Source organism: Sus scrofa, chromosome 7, assembly GCF_054392235.1.
Source record: "Sus scrofa isolate SSC_HxYL_T2T_F1_AM1 chromosome 7, Sscrofa_HxYL_maternal_Yorkshire_Landrace_v2.0, whole genome shotgun sequence".
NCBI classification, from domain to species: domain Eukaryota; kingdom Metazoa; phylum Chordata; class Mammalia; order Artiodactyla; family Suidae; genus Sus; species Sus scrofa.
Window position 1 is genome coordinate 107417981 of NC_139389.1, and position 18211 is coordinate 107436191.

The window sequence follows — 18211 nt, forward strand, 5'->3', positions numbered from 1 at the left end:
TCAGGAAACATGAGCAAGAGCAAGTCACTGGAGCAGACAGTGACTGCAGATTACACACTTATACACACACACACTCTCTCTCTCTCTCTCTCCAAACTCCTCAATCTTTCTTATTAACCATGTTTCCTGTTCAATAATGAACATGAAAACAGTAACTGGGTTCTCTTTGAATCCAACCAAGTATAACCTCAAAAATAAGACATAGCTAATAATTTTTTTTTTTTTTGTACTTTTTAGAGCCGCACCTGCAGCATACAGAGGTTCCCAGGCTAGGGGTCGAATCAGAGCTACAGCTGCCAGCCTACACCACAGCCACAGCAACTTGGGATCCAAGCCACGTCAGCAACTTACACCACACTTCACGGCAACACCAGATCCTTAAACCACTGAGCAAGGCCAGGGATTGAACCCACAACCTCATAGTTACTAATTCATTTCCGCTGTGCCACAACAGAAACTCCACTAATAACTTTTTTAAAATGCACTATGGCGTGAAAAAGAATGAGGTATGTATTATGAGCTAATACAGAAAGATAACCAAGATTAAGTGAAAAAAAACAAGTTGTAGGAATAGAGAATAGTGTGGATAGTATGATGGGAAGGGGGAAAAGATATATATATTTCTAGAAGCACATCCAAGAAACTACTAACAATGGTTATCTGTAGAATGGAAAGAATATGGGTAAGGAAAAAGGGATTTAACTTCTCTATGGTCCGATTTATTTAAGGAGAAAAAAACGTTTACATTCTATACATAGACTTTTTTTTTTTTTTTTTTAATGGCCACACCTAAAGCAAATGAGAGTTTCCGGACCAGGGACTGAATCTGAGCTGCACCTGGGACCTACGACTGCAGCTGTGGCAATGCCGGATCCTTTAACCCACTGCACCAGCCAGGAGTCAAACCTGTGCCTCTGCAGTGACTCAAGCTGCTGCAGTAAGATTCTTAATCCACTGTGCCATGGCGGGAACTCCCTATACATAGAGTCTCGCATGCACTTATGTAGCATTGACAATTTCTAGAAGCATATACAATAAAGTAGTAAAACAATTATCATACAGCGAGGGGGAAGAGAAGAGAAAGGAATTTAAGTCATATGTTACATATTTCTGGACTGTCTGAATTGTTTATTGTGAACACACATTGCTTTTACAATTTAATTTCTTTTTTTCTTTTTGTCTTTTTGCCTTTTCTAGGGCTGCAACCGCTGCATATGGAGGTCCCAGGCTAGGGGTCTAATAGGAGCTGTAGCCGCCGGTCTACACCAGAGCCACTGCAACGAGGGATCCAAGCTGCGTCTGCAACCCACACCACAGCTCACCGCAACGCCGGATCCTTAGCCCACTGAGCAAGGCCAGGGATCAAACCCGCAACCTCATGGTTCCTAGTCGGATTCGTTAGCCACCCCACTTTTACAATTTAAAAAAATAACTTTTTAGGGAGTTCCCATCGTGGCACAGCGGAAACGAATCTGACAAGGAACCATGAGGTTACAGTTCAATCCCTGGTCTCACTCAGCAGGTTAAGGATCTGGTGTTGCCGTGAGCTGTGGTGTAGGTTGAAGACGTGACTCGGATCCTGAGTTGCTGTGGCTGTGGTGTAGGCTGGCAGCTGTAGCTCTGATTCAACCCCTAGCCTGGAAACCTCCGTATGCCTCAGGGGCGGCCCTAAAAAGCAAAAAGGGGAGAAAAAAAATATAACTTTTTAAAGTGACCAACCATATAGGAATGTCCTTTCTAAAAGCAACTGGCAAGATGCATCAGGACCCTTTAAAGATGACCACACCTTCTGACCCTCTTAAATGTGGAGTAACTATATAGCACAGGCCTTTAAGCACAGACTTGGGAGCCGGACTGCCTGGTTCAAATTCTCCGCCACTTACTAGAGGAGTCATCTCAGGCAAATTAATGAACCTCTCTGTGCATCTGTTATCTACCTCAGAGTTGCTGTGAGGATTAAATGAATAGACATGCAGGGCAGAACACAGTACATGTCATACAGCAAATGGTCCAGAAAGGTTGGCTAGCAGTAGAATTGGGAATAATTTATCCTAGAGAAATAGGCAGAATGTGGACAATATATTTAAATACATAGAAAATATAATAATAATACAAAATATAATAAGGAAAAAAATGGAAACTGCTATTTAAAAAAAGGCGGAGTAGTTCCTATTGTGGCTCAGTAGATTAAGAATCCAACTAGCATCCATGAGGATGCAGTCTGATCCCTGATCTCACTCAGTGGGTTAAGAATCCAGTGTGGTAGCAAGCTGTGGTGTAGGTTGCAGATGCAGCTCAGATCTGGCAGTGCTGTGGCTATGGCATTGGCCAGCAGCTACAGCTCTGATTCAACCACTAGCCTGGGAACTTCTATATGGTGCAAGCACAGCCCTTAAAAGAAAAAGAAAATTAAAAATAACAATAATAAAATAAGGGCAGAACTACTAAATGTAAAAAATGACCCATACCGATAATGAAAAAGCATGCAACTATTTTAAAAAATGTTTTCATGGAATATTTAATAGCATGAGGAAATGCCAGGCTTCAATGTTCCATTAAAAAAGAGCAAGGTAGGGAGTTCCCATTGTGGCTCAGTGATAACGAGCCCGACTAGTATCTATGAAGATGAGGGTTCAATCCCTGGCCTTGCTCAGTGGGTTAAGGATCCAGTATTGCCATGAGCTGTGGTGTAGATCTCAGACACGGCTTTGCTTCTGCATTGCTGTTGCTGTGGTGTAGGTCAGCAGCTGCAGCTCCTATTCAACCCCTGGCCTGGGAACTTCCACATGCCGCAGGTGTGACCCTAAAAAGCAAAAAAAAAAAAAAAAGCAAGGTATAAAACTGCACATACATACAACATAACAGCAATTCTCTTTTTAAAATAAGTAACAAGAGTTCCCGTTGTAACTCAGCAATAATGAACCTGACTCATATCCATGAGGACTCAGGTCTGATCCCTGACCCCACTCAGTGGGTTAGGGATCCAGCGTTGCCATGAGCTGTAGTGTAGATTGCAGATGCGGCTCGGATCTGGTGTTGCTGTGGCTGTGGTACAGGCCCAGCAGCTGTAGCTCCAATTCAACCCCTAGACTGGGAACATCCATATGCCATGGGTGCAGCCCTTTAAAAAAAAAAAAAAAAAGCAAATAATTATATAATACCTCAATTTTATTTACGTATTTTTTGCACACTTAGTTTGCTTTTTTCTTTGCTATTACAAAGACTGCTGCTACTAACATCCTCACGTGGGATTCTCTGTGTTCCTGTGGAAGAGTTTCTTTAAGGTAAGTTCCTAGAAACAGTTTGGTTACAATATGTATTATGCATACCTTTACACTAGGTGTTTCTAAATTGCATTTCAAAGTGGTTGTACTCATTTTAACTTCACCTGCTAGTTTATAAGAGTTTACATTGCTTCATATTCCTTTTGACATTTTATTGCCAGACTTGTCAGTGTCTGCCCTTGCATAATTTCCATTTCTTTGATCACTAAAGAGTTGAGATTCCTTTATTTGTGCGTCACAGTTTTAGGGGTTTTTTGTCTGGCCACACCCGCAGCATGTGGAGGTTCCCGGGCCAGGGATCAAACCTGCGCCATGGCAGTGACCCAAGCCAGAGCCAGAGCAGTGACAACAATGGATTCCCTATCCCACAGGGAACTCTTTGATGTGACTTGTTTCCATTTTCCCAAGAAGTTTATACATTTTTCTGCTAACAACATTCCTACATATTTTATACAAGATGAAGAGAAAAATGATATAAGAAACAAAATCATAGATATGATATTAGAATATTTCCCTAGGTATCCTGAAGTATTTACTCAGTAAGTTTATGAGGATTTGGATAAGTTAAAGAATAAATACCAGTAGAGAAAGAAAAAAATGGAAAAAACAGAAAGCCAAACAAGCTATTTTGGCACTGATAATTTATCTACTTATGACCATCCTCCCCCCCCTTTTTTTTTTTGGTCTTTTTAGGGCCACACCGGTGGCACATGGAGGTCCCCAGGCTAGGGGTCGAATCAGAGCTGTAGCTGCTGGCCTACACCACAGCCACAGCAATGCAGGATCTAAGCTACGTTTGTGACCTACATCACAGTTCATGGCACCACCGGATCCTTAATCCACTGAGAGAGGCCAGGGATCTAACCTGCATCCTCATGGATACTAGTCAGATTCATTTCCACTGAGCCACAACGGGAACTCCCCCACTCTTTTAACCCAATGAAAAAGGCTTCAAGGTTAAAAGTATGATGAGGTACCACCTCACATGGGTCAGAATGGCCATCATTAACCAGTCAACAAATAACAAATGCTGGAGGGGGTGTGGAGAAAAGAGAACCCTCCTGCACTGTTGATGGGAATGTAAATTGGCACAACCACTATGGAAAACAGTATGGAAGTACCTTAGAAAACTACACATAAAACTACCATATGACCCAGCAACCCCACTCTTGGACATATATCCAGACAAAACTTTCCTTGAAAAAGACACACACACCCGCATGTTCACTGCAGCACTATTCACAATAGTCAAGACATGGAAACAACCCAAATGTCCATCGACAGATGACTGGATTAAGAAGGTGTGTAATACCTATATGTATACTTACATATACACAATGCAATACTACTCAGCCATAAAACAGAACAAAATAATGCCATCTGCAGCAACATGGATGGAACTAGAGACTCTCATACTAAGTGAAATAAGTCAGAAAGAGAAAGCCAAATACCATATGATATCGCTTATATCTGGAATCTAATACATGGCACAAATGAACCTATCTAGAGAAAAGAAACAAACTCACGGACGTGGAGAACAGACTTGTGGTTGCCAAGAGGGATGGGAAGGAAGTGGGAGTTTGGAATTAGTAGATGCAAACTATGGCATTTAGAATGAGATCCTACTGTATAGCACAGGGAACTGTATCTCATCACTTGTAATGGAATGTGATGGAGGATGATGTGAAAAAAAAGAGTGTACATAAATGCATAACTGGGTCAGTTTGCTGTACAGCAGAAATTGAACACTGTAAATCAACTATAACAAAAAAAATTTTAATAAAATGCAAAAAGGATTTAAGGCTACTTGTGGAAAAAAAATAAGAACAACATAAAATAAAAAATAAGCAGAACAAACGGCCATTGTATTATATACCCTGCAATGAACTATGAAGACTTCAGTTAGAGTGATTTTTTTTTTTTTTTTTTTTTTCGCTTTTTAGGGCTGCACCCATGGCATATGGAAGTTCCCAGGCTAGGGGTCAAATCAGAGCTACACTTGCTGGCCTACGCCACAGCAGAATGAGATCCAAACCACCTTTGCAACCTACACCACAGCTCATGGCAACGACAGATCCTTAACCCACTGAGCAAGGCCAGGGATCAAATCTGCATCCTCATGGATACTAGTTGGATTCTTTTTCACTGCACCACAACGGGAACTCCTAGAGTACATATATATGTGTGTGGGTGTGTGTGTATATTGTTCTTCTTTAAACTTGTCACACCACCGATTGAAGCAAAACAGCACAACTTGCTGCCACTTCACCAAAAAGTGGTGTTTTTACTGTGCCCTTTCTTGGCGGCTCAAAGGGTCACAAGCAAAAGGCCCTCTGAGTGCTTTTAGAAAGGGGAATAGAGTATATTTTAAGAGCAATAAAACTTTCCTGGGTCAATATGCCTAATGCAGACCGTAAAGATTGCTTCTATTAGAGTGATTATCAGGCAACCTCTAATTTAAAGACAAGCATTAAAAATAAAATAACAACCAGAAAAAGACAAAAGCAGTTTTTTCAAGGATTTGAGTAAACTGCAAGATCCCACAATTCCCTGGGGAGAGCCCAAAACACGCTTCAACAGGTTACTGCTTCCCGTGGACGGAGCAGAGGGCCCCACATCTCAGTGCAGCACAGCCCCTACCTCAGAAAACAGAAAATATAGGGTCCAGGTAAACCTCTGAGGACAGCAGTTACCAAGAAGCCTCAAAACTTCAGCTGACCAGGTTCATTTTAATCCCAGAAAGCTTCATGAATCATATCACCTCCTGAGAATACAGTATAACTATATTTTTCTCAAAGGTGCCTATCAAACTGCCTGGAGTGGGACATCCAAGACGAGGGAAGGTAAAATCCCTGAGCACTAATTACTGCTTCCAGCTCTTGGTGTCCCTGAAGGCCTTATTTAAACATAAAGCTGGGTTAGCTTTGAGAAAACCTAAGGAATTCTATAACCCAGCCACTGGCCTGGTTGTCAGTATTCACACTGATCAGACTTATAGCCATTTGTGGAACACAGTATGGATCCAGCCTCTTTTAAGAATGCCCAGGGAGTTCCCGTCGTGGCGCAGTGGTTAACGAATCCGACTAGGAACCATGAGGTTGTAGGTTCTATCCCTGGTCTTGCTCAGTGGGTTAAGGATCCGGCATTGCCGTGAGCTGTGGTGTAGGTCGCAGATGTGGCTCAGATCCTGCGTTGCTGTGGCTCTGGCGTAGGCTGGCAGCTACAGCTCCGATTAGACCCCTAGCCTGGGAACCTCCCATATGCCGGGGGAGTGGCCCAAGAAACGGCAAAAAGACAAAAAGACAAAAAAAAAAAAAGAACGCCCACAGATGGAGCTCCCACTGTGGCGCAACAGGATTGGCAGTGTCTCTGCAGTGCCAGGACACAGGTTCAATCCATGGCCCCACACAGTGAGCTACATGATCTGACACTGCCACAGCTGCAGCACAGGTGGGGCAACCAAAAAAAACAAACAGAAAAAAAAAAAAAAAAGAATGTCTGCAGAGTTCCCTGGTGGCTCAGTGGGTTAAGACCTGGTATTGTCATTACTATGACACAGGTTTGATCCCTATCCCAGGAACTTCCCACAGGCACAGCCAAAAAAAAAAAAAAAAAAAAAAAGGAAATGAAGCAGGAAAGAAAAGAGAAGAAAAGAAATGTTGGCAATACTCAGGTGTAATCTTCCACTTGACTACCTTTGAGCCATTACAAGGACCCTAGCCTAAGTATACTTCAACCCTAATCTAAGTATATTTTAACCCTAAATTCTAATTAGAAATATGTATTTCATGAATTATTCAAATCTAATCATTTTACATAGTTTTTTCCTTAATATTATTCACAATACTTAACATTTATTGAACATTTACTACGTACCAAGTACTTTCTTTCTGAAATTATATATTCTTATTTAATCCCCTCCTCAACTTCATCAGGAACATTCTACTATTGCCCCTATTTTGTAGACAAGGAAAAAGGTTTGGAGAATAGAAGGGCAAAGACTATTTTCTGTCTTATTCTCCACTGTATTTCCAGCACCTCAAACTCTACCTGGCACAGAGATGCACTCCTTTATTTGCTGAATGAATGCGGAATGAATGAAGGAACGAAAGAAGAAATAAACTAATTTCCTAAGACCAAGCAGCAGGTAAATGGCAGAACTGGGAGTCCAAGTGACTCCAGAGCCCAAGCTTTTATAGTCCATTCAGGCTGCTATAATAAAACACCTGACTGGATAGCGTATATAGACAACAGAATTTTATCTCTCACAGTTCTGCAGGCTGGAGTGGCATGGTTGCCTTCTATCAAGGGCCTGCTTTCTGGTTCACAGATGATGCTCTCTCACTGTGTCCTCACTTGGTGGAAGGGGCCAGGAGGCTCAGTGCGGTTTCTTTTATAAGAGCATCAATCTCACTTCATTCCTGAAGCCTCCATTCTTAGGACCCAATCCTCTCCCAAAGGCCCTCTTCATATCATCACACTGGGTGTTAGGATTTCAACATAGGGATTTGGGGAGAATACAAACATCCCCCCTGTACCAACCACTATGCAAAAAACATAAATCTTTTTTGAGGGGTAACTTTTCATTTTGATAATAATTTCAAACTTGTAGAAAAGTTGCAAGAACAGTTCAAAGAACTCCTGTCCACAATTTACCCAGACTGACAAATCGTTTACACTGTGTTCCACTGCAAACATTTATAACTCAATGAATTAAGCAAATCAGCTTAATTAAGCAAGCTCCGAGTCTGTTCCTGGGTATACCAGGGCTGGCCTAGTTTTATGCCAAACCCGCTTCTCCTATCCCTTCCGTCTCGGGCCCTACGCCCTAACCCCTGGGGCATCCACATGTACCCAGCTCCAATCTTCTTGTCAACACTTCCCCAACCTTTCTCGAAATTCCACACTCCCAGCACTGCCCCAAAGACCCTGCCCTCTCCCTCCTTCTGTCCTCAGCCCGCAGGCGTGGTAACACAAGTGTACACAGAGCAAACCACAAAAAGGAAGCAGGATCGGCAGGGACTGATTTGATGAATTCACTATAAAGTTTCTCTCCGAGATGAGGACCTGTCACCTTTTAACTATCACCCAAGACTCCTTGGTATTCATGCTCCTGGCAAGATGAGGTTGTGCAACAGGTGCAAACTCCGTCATGCCTTTCCAATAGCTTCTCTTTCCAGCCCAGGTTTCTAATCACCAACACCAACAAAAGCTGGAGAACTCAGTGTTCTCACCACCCACTGGTATCCTAATGAGAAGCGCACGGGGCAGAAGCCAACTGACCTTCAGGGCTTTGAAGATGACCCCCGGGTGCCGGGGAGAACGGGTGGTGTTGTTCTCCAGTTGCTGCTCCAAGGCACGCCGAAGACCAGAAAAGTCCGTGGGAGGGTTGTATGTCCTCGTTCCCTTGTAGTGAATAGAACTGAAGGCTTCAGGGAAGCGGCCCAGCTTCCGGAACCGGTCCTGGATGAGCTTCTCGGGCACCTCGGAGGGGTGATCTGGACAAGCAGAAACAGGGAGGTGATCAGTGACCATTCTTTAAAAAAAAAAAAAAAAAGTCTCCTGCTTTTCATTATAAAAGGAATATGTATGTATAAAGTAGATAAACAGGCAGAACTGGTCTATGCTGTTGGAATTCAGGCCACCTCTGCCTAGAAGGGTGCACAAGCGGGGCTTCTGTGAAGTGGGTGCTGGTGTGTCATGATATGGTCCTGCACTCACGTGTGCTCAGGCTGTGGAAATGTATCAGGTATACACTTTTGATATGATGCGTACTTTTTAGTATTTATGTTACACATCAAGGAAGTGTCTTTTTTAATAAAAATCTGCTCTTTATAGCTTCCTTTGCTGTGCAAAAAGCTTCTGAGTTTACTGAGGTCCCATTGGTTTATATGGTATCACTTACAGGTGGAATCTAAAATATGGCACAAATGAACTTATCTGCAAAACAGAAACAGACTCACAGACCTAGAGAACAGACCTGTGGTTGGTTACCAAGGGGGAAGGAGGAGGGAGTGGGAATGCACTGGGAGTTTGGGGTTAGTGGATGCAAACTATTCCATTTAGAATGGATAAGCAATGAGGTCCTACTGTACAGCACAGGGAACTAGATCCAATTTCTTGGGATAGAACATGATGGAAGATAGTATGAGAAAAAAGATGTAAATATATGTCTGACTGAGTCACTCTGCTGTACAGCAGAAATTGAAACACAACACTGAAAATCAACTTTCCTTCAGTTTTAAAAAAATTTGTTCACCATAAAAAATCCAAACACGTCAAAGCACAAAAGGAAAGAAATGTATGTCCTCTGCTCCTCAAAGGTAATTACAACCCGATATTTCACCCTTTTAGACTTTTTTTCCTACACAATTACCAACACATACGTAACTTGTTTTCGTCACTTAATAACATACATGTATATATGTCCATGTCATACCACACTCTAAGAAGTTCCTTATTATTTTATTTTTATTTTTTTATTTTTATTTTTTTGCTTTTTAGGGTCACACTTGCAGCATATGGAGGTTCCCAGGCTAGGAGTCCAATCGGAGCTACAACTGCCGGCCTACACCACAACCACAGCAACATCAGACCTGAGCTGTGTCTGCGACCCACACCACAGTTCACGGCAACAGTGGATCCTTAACCCACTGAGCAAGGCCAGGGATCGAACCCACAACTTCACGGTTCCTAGCCAAATTCACTTCCACTGTGCCACAACAGGAACTCCAGTTCTTTACTATTTTTAATAGCTACATCATCTTCCATCCTATGGAGTTACTTCATCAGTCACGCACTAACAGACATTTAAAATAAATAACTACTTTGAAAGTGCTGATCTTATGCTGGTGAAGCTGTAGACAAACCACCAATGTGGAGGGTGTCAGCCTCCCCATACTTTCACCAACATTCACCCAGAAATTTGGGGAATGGCAGTATACACGGTTTCAATAAATATCTTTAAGGTAAAATTTGGAAGGAATTCTTGTTTTAATTTAATATCTTAGCAGCAGCAGCAACAAAATCACTCCAATTAACACTAGGAAGGAGTTCCCTTGTGGCACAGTAGTCTATGGATCGGGTGTTGTCACTGCAGCAGCTTGGGTCGCTGCTGTGACTCAGGTTCAATTCCTGGACCAGGGACTTTCATATGCTGCAGACATGGCCGAAAAACAGAAAACAACAACAACAAAAACACTGGAGATGTGGCTATTTAGCTCATAAAATCATCAAGGAAATGTAGCCAAAATTCTGCAGTTAATCCCTAACCCCATCTCCTGGAGCACTTTTTTTTTTTTTTTTTTTTTGGCTGTACCCACGGCATGTGGAAGTTTCCAGGCCAGGGATCAAACCCAAACCACAGCAGCAACCAGTGACGGCTGGCTGCGACAGCTGCAGTGACAATGCCGGATCCTTAACCCGCTGAGCCACCAGGGCACTCCTGGAGCAGGCGCTTTTGAAGATGGGAGCAGACAGCATCCCAGGGTAGCACCCCACTTGCAGCATCTGATGAGCAAGTGCCTTCCTCCCAAAGCCACCCAGGAGCACAGCCTGTCCACCTTCACTTCCTTCCAACATCGTCTCCCAGCTGGACCCTGGACAAGCTAATCGCTCCTAAATGATTATGGGAGTTTGGTCTGCTCATTTATAAAACAGAGATAATTCCTTTGCCTACCAACCCCAGCTAGGAATCCTCTGTCCAAAAAAGGAAAACAATCTAGCAAAATCAGAAAGCCTACAAGACAGGAGAGCTCCTATAATGGCCCAGAGGTTAGCAAACCCGACTAGCATCCATGAGGACACAGGTTCGATCCCTAGCCTCACTCAGTGGTTAAGGATCAGGCATTGCCGTGAGCTGTGGTGTAGGTCGAAGACGCGGCCTAGATCCCAAGTTGCTGTGGCTGTGGCGTAGGTTGGCAACCACAGTCCCAACTGGACCCCTAGCCTGGAAACCTCCATATGCCGTGAGTGTGGCCCTAAAAAGACACACACACACACAAAAAGTCTACAAGACAGAGGAATCTAATTATCAATTTGCCCACAATTCTGGCACCTCTCCTCCTATGCTGCATAAACTTTGGCTATCTTGGTTCAGGGAACAGCAACAGTATTCCAGAATCAATTCTGGATTTCAGAGTCAGAAGACCTTGTTTTGAATTCCAATTGTGCAAACTGCTAGCTGGAACCTCCTTGGTTACATAACTCAAGCAATCTGAGTTCAGTTTCTTTATCTGTAAAATAGGGCTGCTGTTGACCAGGCTGAATAACAAAGATACATTAAGTTAGCATTTATAAAAAATAATGTCCTTGTTATTCTGCATGTATAAAAATAAACACCTAGCACAGTGTGAGGCAAAAGGAAAATGGAAAGAAAAAAAAAAGTTACTTTTGAAAGGCTAGTTATTTCAAAAACCTGAACTGGAAATTAGACCTTCCCCTCACCAAAGCTGTAAAGATCCAAAGTGGTATAAACATGGTGCTCACAGGAGGCACCAAACATTAGCATTTCCAAGCTCCTCTCCTTACCTTAGAGTCACGTGCTAATAAGGCTCTTCTTCTGTTCTGGGACATTTAGATGTCCGTCTTCCATTAGAAGCAGGTCCTTCAGGTTCTAACTCCTTAATATGGTCCCAGTCTGTCCACTTCCCTCCTACTGCTCCTGCCCTGGCTCAGGCCCCATCGCTCCTCACCGGGTGCGGCACAACCTCCTGGCTATCTCCCGGCCTCCAGGCACACCTCTCTAGTTCATCCTGCAACAGGCTGCCAGGACCTTTTGAAAATACAAATCTAATCACATAACTCTCAGCTTAAAATCCTTCAGGGGTTCTTGTCATACTTGAGACTTGAATTAAGACCATCCAGGCATGATCCAATCCCTGAGTACCTCCGGCATTCCCTCCCATACAATCTCTGCTTCAAACACAATGAGCCTCTTCTCAGCTAACACCTGATGAGAGCTTATTGTGCATCAAGCATTTGGCCAGGCTCTTCAGGGGCCGCGGTGAACAAGACAGACAAGGTTCTTGCCTTTGTGGAGTTTCCATTCCAAGGAGAAAAGAGCAAAACTAGCAAGCAAACACAAAGGATGATTTCAGAGAGTGACAGGTGCCCCGATGCCAACAGAGTGATGCAATAAGACTGTGACCAGCGGGGGGGCAGGGAGGACCACTTCGAAGGAGACCTTGAGAAAAGACTCCTGGAAAAGCCTGCAAGGCGGGGAGAGTGAGCTGACTCTGAAAGAGTGTGGACAGCTGGGGGAGGATGTTCCAGACAGAACAGCACATGCGAAGATGGGAAAAGAGAAAAGGCCAGTAGAGCTGGTGGAGAGAGGGTACCCACACTTTGCAGGCGCTCATGTGGGCACACAGAGAGGGAGGGCATCTGGTGGGCCGGGGGAGGGGATGAGAGGGGGTAACTGGAGAAGGAGTTCAGAGGCGCATAGGCATGAGGTAGAGGGAGGACACTGTAATTAGGAGTCTGGATTTCATTCTAACATGGCGGAAAGCCACTGACAGGTTGAAAACAGGAATATGACATGATTGAAGAAATTAAGCTTTTAAAAAAACATCACTCCAGATGCAGAGTCCACATGTCACCTCCTCTTTCCTAGATCCCATTTGGGGGTGTAAAGTGGCCCTGTCTGCACTCCCAAAGCTCCAGGACCTACATTCACTACAGAATAGAATGTGTGTGGTCTCCCCAACTGGACTATGAGCTATTTGAGGGTGGGAACTATGTCTTTCAACTTGGGGCCCCAGTACTCAGCACATGACATTGTGCACTTAATAAACTTTGTTGACTGAATGAATATAAATAATGCAACTGTTTTAGGGGCCAACACCACTGTCCTCATCTGTATCCAGTCACTGTCACTGTACCTGCTCCCTCATCCTCCCACTCAGGTGATGCTCTTGTCTTCTATTTCTCTAAGAAAATAGAAACTATAAGACAACTTTCACACACACATCCACCACATCTACCTACTCGCCTGCCACCATGTCCATAAAACCTCCCTTCTCTCCTGTTGTTACGGATAAATTCGCCACGCCTCCTAGGCCAGCCCTCCACTGGTGTATCACTCCAGCTGTTCCAGCTCTCTCGCTTACATCTGCACTGTTTCCTTTCTACTGAATCATTCTCATCAGGACACAAGTATCTACAATACTTTACACCTTAACTTTTTTTTTTTTTTTTTTTTTTTTTTTTTTGTCTTTTTAGGGCTGCACCCGCAGCATATGGAGGTTCCCAGACCGGGGGTCTAATCGGAGCTGTAGCCGCCAGCTTACATCATAGCCACAGCAATGCAGGATCAGAGCCACATCTGCGACCTACACCACAGCTCATGGCAACACCGGATCCTTAACCCACTGAGGGAGACCAGGGATCAAATCCACAACCTCATGGTTCCTAGTCAGATTCGTTTCCACTGCACCACAACGGGAACTCCTACGCCTTAAATTTTTTAAAAGGGAAAATTTCTTGAACACCAGCCTCAGCTATCACTCCATTTGCCCAATTCCCTTTATAGAACCCTTTGAGAGAGGTGAATATATCACCTTAAGTCTTCTCTTTCTATTCTCTCGATTCCCACTCTGATCAGGCTTTCAAGCCCACCATCCCTGGGAAATGGTCTTACCAGATCACCAAGGAGACCCATCGCCAAAGCCAACTGGCAATTCTCAACCCTCACCATAAGCACATTCTGACACGGTTGACTGCTCCATCCTTCCTGAAGCACTCCCTTAGGTCTTGCCCAGACAGGAATTTTTCTGGGCAATGTGCCACCACCAAGTTGCTGTTGTATCCCAACATCCCCAGAAAGGTCCACGTGTGACAGCATCTACTCACCAGAGCCCAGCAGCTGAGTGTGCACAGTCTCATGGAAAATGATAACCGCAGGGCCCAGGGTGGACAAGGGGACATCCAGGCCACAGCGGGCAGTGGTAGCCTTGAGCTCCTTGGTGAAGTGCTTCAGATAAGCCTCTGAGGCATCCCCAAGGAACTTGAAGAGGTCGTTGTGCAGTCGGTCTGCGTGAGTTCGATAGATGACGAGGTCTGAGATGGCCAGGACCTTAAGCAGCAGCCGTGTTCTCTGGCTTAGATTCACTGTAGCTCCCAAGAGCCCTTCCGTGTCTATCACTGCTACTTTGTGGACCGGGTCATATGCTGCCCACACTCCCACAGTGCAGGACTCCTGGGCGGGGGAGGTTTTGAAGACTTCCCGGCCATAAAAGAAAGTGTGGTTGAGGGTATGAGACTTCCCATCCCCAGTATTTCCAAAAATAGAAACCACCTTCAGATGCTGATCAGGTTTGCAGTCCAATTTCCTAATAAAATCCTCTTCATTTGTTACCTTCCCAAAAAAAAAAAGGAAAAAAAGACAATGAAATATAGAAACTACAAATAAGCTACAAATACCTGCAAGAAGAACAGGCACTTCCCAGGGCCCCTTGATTGACTTGTAAAGGTGACAAGGAAAAGAAGCCCCAGGATAACAGCCTCCCCACTAGCACTTATCCCTACAAACAACTAATAGGAACTTTTAAATCCTTGGTCAGAGTAACAACTTAGAAGTCATGAAAGAGTCAAAACTATAAACTCTTATAAGACAACACAGAAACAAATCTTTGTGACCATGGATTAAGCAATGGTTTCTTAGATATGACACCAAAAACAATACAACAAGAGGCGAAAAAAATCAATAAAATGGACTTCATCAAAGTTAAAAAAAAAAACTTTATTTAGCAAAGGATACCATCAAGTGAAAAGACAACCCAAAGAATGGGGAAAAAAAATTGCAAATCATATATCTGAAAAGGGACTAGTGGTCCAAAACATAAACAACTTTCATAACTCATTAAGAAAAATAATCAAAATATTAAGCAAAAAATTTGGATCAACATTTCTCCAAAGATTTATAAATGGTCTATAGGCACATGAAAAGATACTCAACACCACAGTTGAGAAGCAAATCAAAACCACTGTGAAATATCCCTTCCCACCCATTAGGATGGTTATGCTCAAAAAAATAACAGCAAGTTTTGATGTGGATATGGAAGATTTTCAATGCTCACACACTTTTCTCAAAAAGTGAAACACAGGAGTTCCCGTCGTGGCGCAGTGGTTAACGAATCCGACTAGGAACCATGAGGTTGCGGGTTCGGTCCCTGCCCTTGCTCAGTGGGTTAACGATCCGGCGTTGCCGTGAGCTGTGGTGTAGGTTGCAGACGCGGCTCGGATCCTGCGTTGCTGTGGCTCTGGCGTAGGCCAGTGGCTACAGCTCCGATTAGACCCCTAGCCTGGGAACCTCCATATGCTGCGGCCCAAAGAAATAGCAAAAAAAAAGACAAATAAAATAAAATTAAAAAAAAAAAAAAGTGAAACACAGAGTTATCATATGTCTCAGTAGTTCTACTCCTAGGTATATACCCAAGAGACCTGAAAACACATATCCATACAAAACTTGCACATGAATGCTCATAGCAGCATTATCCATAACAGACAAAGGTGATGATGAATGAGTAAACAAAATGTGGTATATCCACACAATGGATTATTATTCAGCCATAAAAAGGAAGTACTGATATATGCTAACAGTATGGATGAACCTTGAAAAAACTATGCTAAATGAAAGAAGTCAGCCACAAAACATTGCATAGTCTATGATTTCATTTATACGAAATTTCCGTAACAGGCCAATTCACAGGACAGAAAATACACTAGTGATTGCCAGAGGCTGGAGGAAGAAGGAAATAGGTAGTGACTCCTAAAAGGTACAGGATTTCTATTTGGGGTGATGAAAATGTCCTGGAATTAGACGGTGCTAAGGGTTGCACAACTTTATGAATATACTAAAAACAATGAATTGTATATTTTAAAAGGATAATAATACATGGTATATGAATTACCTCTAAATAAAGCTGTAGGGAGTTCCCATCGTGGCTCAGCAGAAACGAAATCTGACTAGGAACCATGAGGTTACAGGTTCGATCCCTGGCCTCACTCAGTGGGTTAAGGATCCAGCGTTGCCGTGAGCTCTGGTGTAGGTCACAGACGCGGCTCGGATCTGGCATTGCTGTGGCTGTGGCATAGGCCAGCAGCTGTAGCCCTGTTAGACCCCTAGCCTGGGAACCTCCATATGCTGCCACTGTAGCCCTAAAAAGCAAAAAAAAACAAAAACAAACAAAAAAAAAAAACCAGCAAGCAGTTCTACTTCAGCTAAAGTGATGAACCTTTACACCTAGCATTCTCTAGCCATTACAGAAAAAACTTGTACCTGATTCTCAAGAGTGTGCTGGTTTAATAAAGAGAAGTTAGAGAAATGTAGACAGACCACTAGATGTGATAATAAGACATCTTCATTTCCCATAATCTCAACAAGATGGTAAAGTGCTCATTATTCTTTTTTTTTTTTTTTCTTTTATCTTTTTAGGGCCAAACTAGCAGCATACAGAAGTTCCCAGTCTAGGAGTCAAATCGAAGCTGCAGCTGCCGGCCTACACCACAACCATAGCAACACAGGATCCGAGCCATGTCTGCAACCTGCACCACAGCTCACGGCCAGGATCAAACTGGCAACATCATGGATACTGGTTGTATTCACATTACAGCTGAGCCACAATGAGAACTCCACTTTTTTTTTTTTTGGCTGTGCCATGTTATGTGGAAGTTCCCAGGCCAAAGATAGAACCTATACCACAGCATCGACCTAAGCCACAGCAGTGACAACACCAGATCCTCAACCTACTGCACCACAAGGGAACTCCTCATTATTCTATTAATAACATCATTACTGTTATATTAATAGCCTTGATGTTAATGATAACATTAATGATTTTATTTACTAAATGCCCACTGCAGTGACAGTGCCCTTCACTAGATCCATGAGGGCAGTACCAAGTCTCTCTTTACATCCCTAGTACTTGGGACACAGCCTGGCCCATAAGAGGAGCTCAGCATCTGGTTACTGAATGAATGAATGCCAGGCACCTTGCTAGGTACTTTAACCACATTCCTCCACCCTACATCTTCCATAGGGCTTAACACTCAGCAGCATCGATAAACTTGGTGAGGGGCTCACGTATCTCCTAAGCAACTGAGAGGAACAAGAAACTACACAGAGCAGCCCACTTTGGAGCTGTCACTCAGCCAGCCTGGTTCCAGGCTGTTAAGCTGGCCCTAACAGAAACAAAACAAAAGTTCCATAAACCTGGCTCTACCAGCAAGGAGTTAGATAAGGTCAGAGTGGCTGACTGCAGGAGCTCTCCACCTTCTCAAACAGTCCTGGGGAAGAAGATGGCCTAGGGATTTTCTCCCCTGGGAATCTACTCCCTCATAAATCTGTTAGCCCACAAAACAACTGCTACCCAGGACACTCAAGGGTAGGCACCTGAAAAGGGGCCTGTAGGAGCCGTTAGGTACAGAATTAAATGTCTCAAGATTCATATTGGTTAAGTACCCACCAAATGATGTACCTAACATGTATAACTCATTCAGGCCAGCATTTGGGTGTATTATTTTGGCACCAGGTGCCTTGGGGTATGTTAAACATACAAGTTTATGTGCTGGGCAAGTGCAGAGGAGTCCAGTGCAGAGAATTCTGGGAGGAGAAGCTCAAAGCCTCAGGCTGGCTTTTCTACCAAGGAGCCCTGGATAACCATTAAATATGCACTGACTGCATTTTTGCACATGTAAAATTAGGCTATAGCTATCTTTGTCTCCCCTGACTGGGCAGTGGTTGCTAACCAAATCAAAGATGAATGAGAAAATGCCTGGCAAACTGAAACCATGCTTCATTTTTCCTTCTTCTTTCACATCATTTTGCCCCCTGTTTTACTGCTCAATTCATCCTTCACCTGAGGGCATTTTCCCCTGAGCCACAGAGGAGAGAACAGCCATGGAGGTAGCACTGGTTTTCAGTCAGA

At 43.6% G+C, this 18211-nt stretch overlaps 1 protein-coding gene and 1 non-coding gene across 7 annotated transcripts in view; both read right to left on the reverse strand.

The window, feature by feature from the left end:
- The window catches only part of ZFYVE1 (zinc finger FYVE-type containing 1), a 57022-nt gene that overhangs the window by 15306 nt on the left and 23505 nt on the right, over nucleotides 1–18211 (reverse strand). For 5 of the 6 annotated variants that reach the window (XR_014811109.1, XR_014811108.1, XR_002346008.2 and 2 more), the window contains exons 3-4: nucleotides 14136–14640; nucleotides 8568–8782 (exon numbers count right to left, since the gene is read on the reverse strand). Coding sequence is in view for 1 of the 6 variants with exons in the window: in XM_001926161.7 (XP_001926196.3) it covers nucleotides 8568–8782; nucleotides 14136–14640 (720 nt within the window). In the remaining 5 variants the exon portion in view is untranslated. Of the gene's footprint in view, nucleotides 1–5496; nucleotides 6530–7005; nucleotides 8783–14135; nucleotides 14641–18211 lie in introns of those variants that run through there. The other variant, XR_014811111.1, reaches the window with a different exon arrangement.
- LOC146401843 (small nucleolar RNA SNORA21) lies at nucleotides 5502–5638 on the reverse strand. The gene has a single exon (XR_014811730.1). It is a non-coding gene; the product is annotated as a small nucleolar RNA SNORA21 (small nucleolar RNA).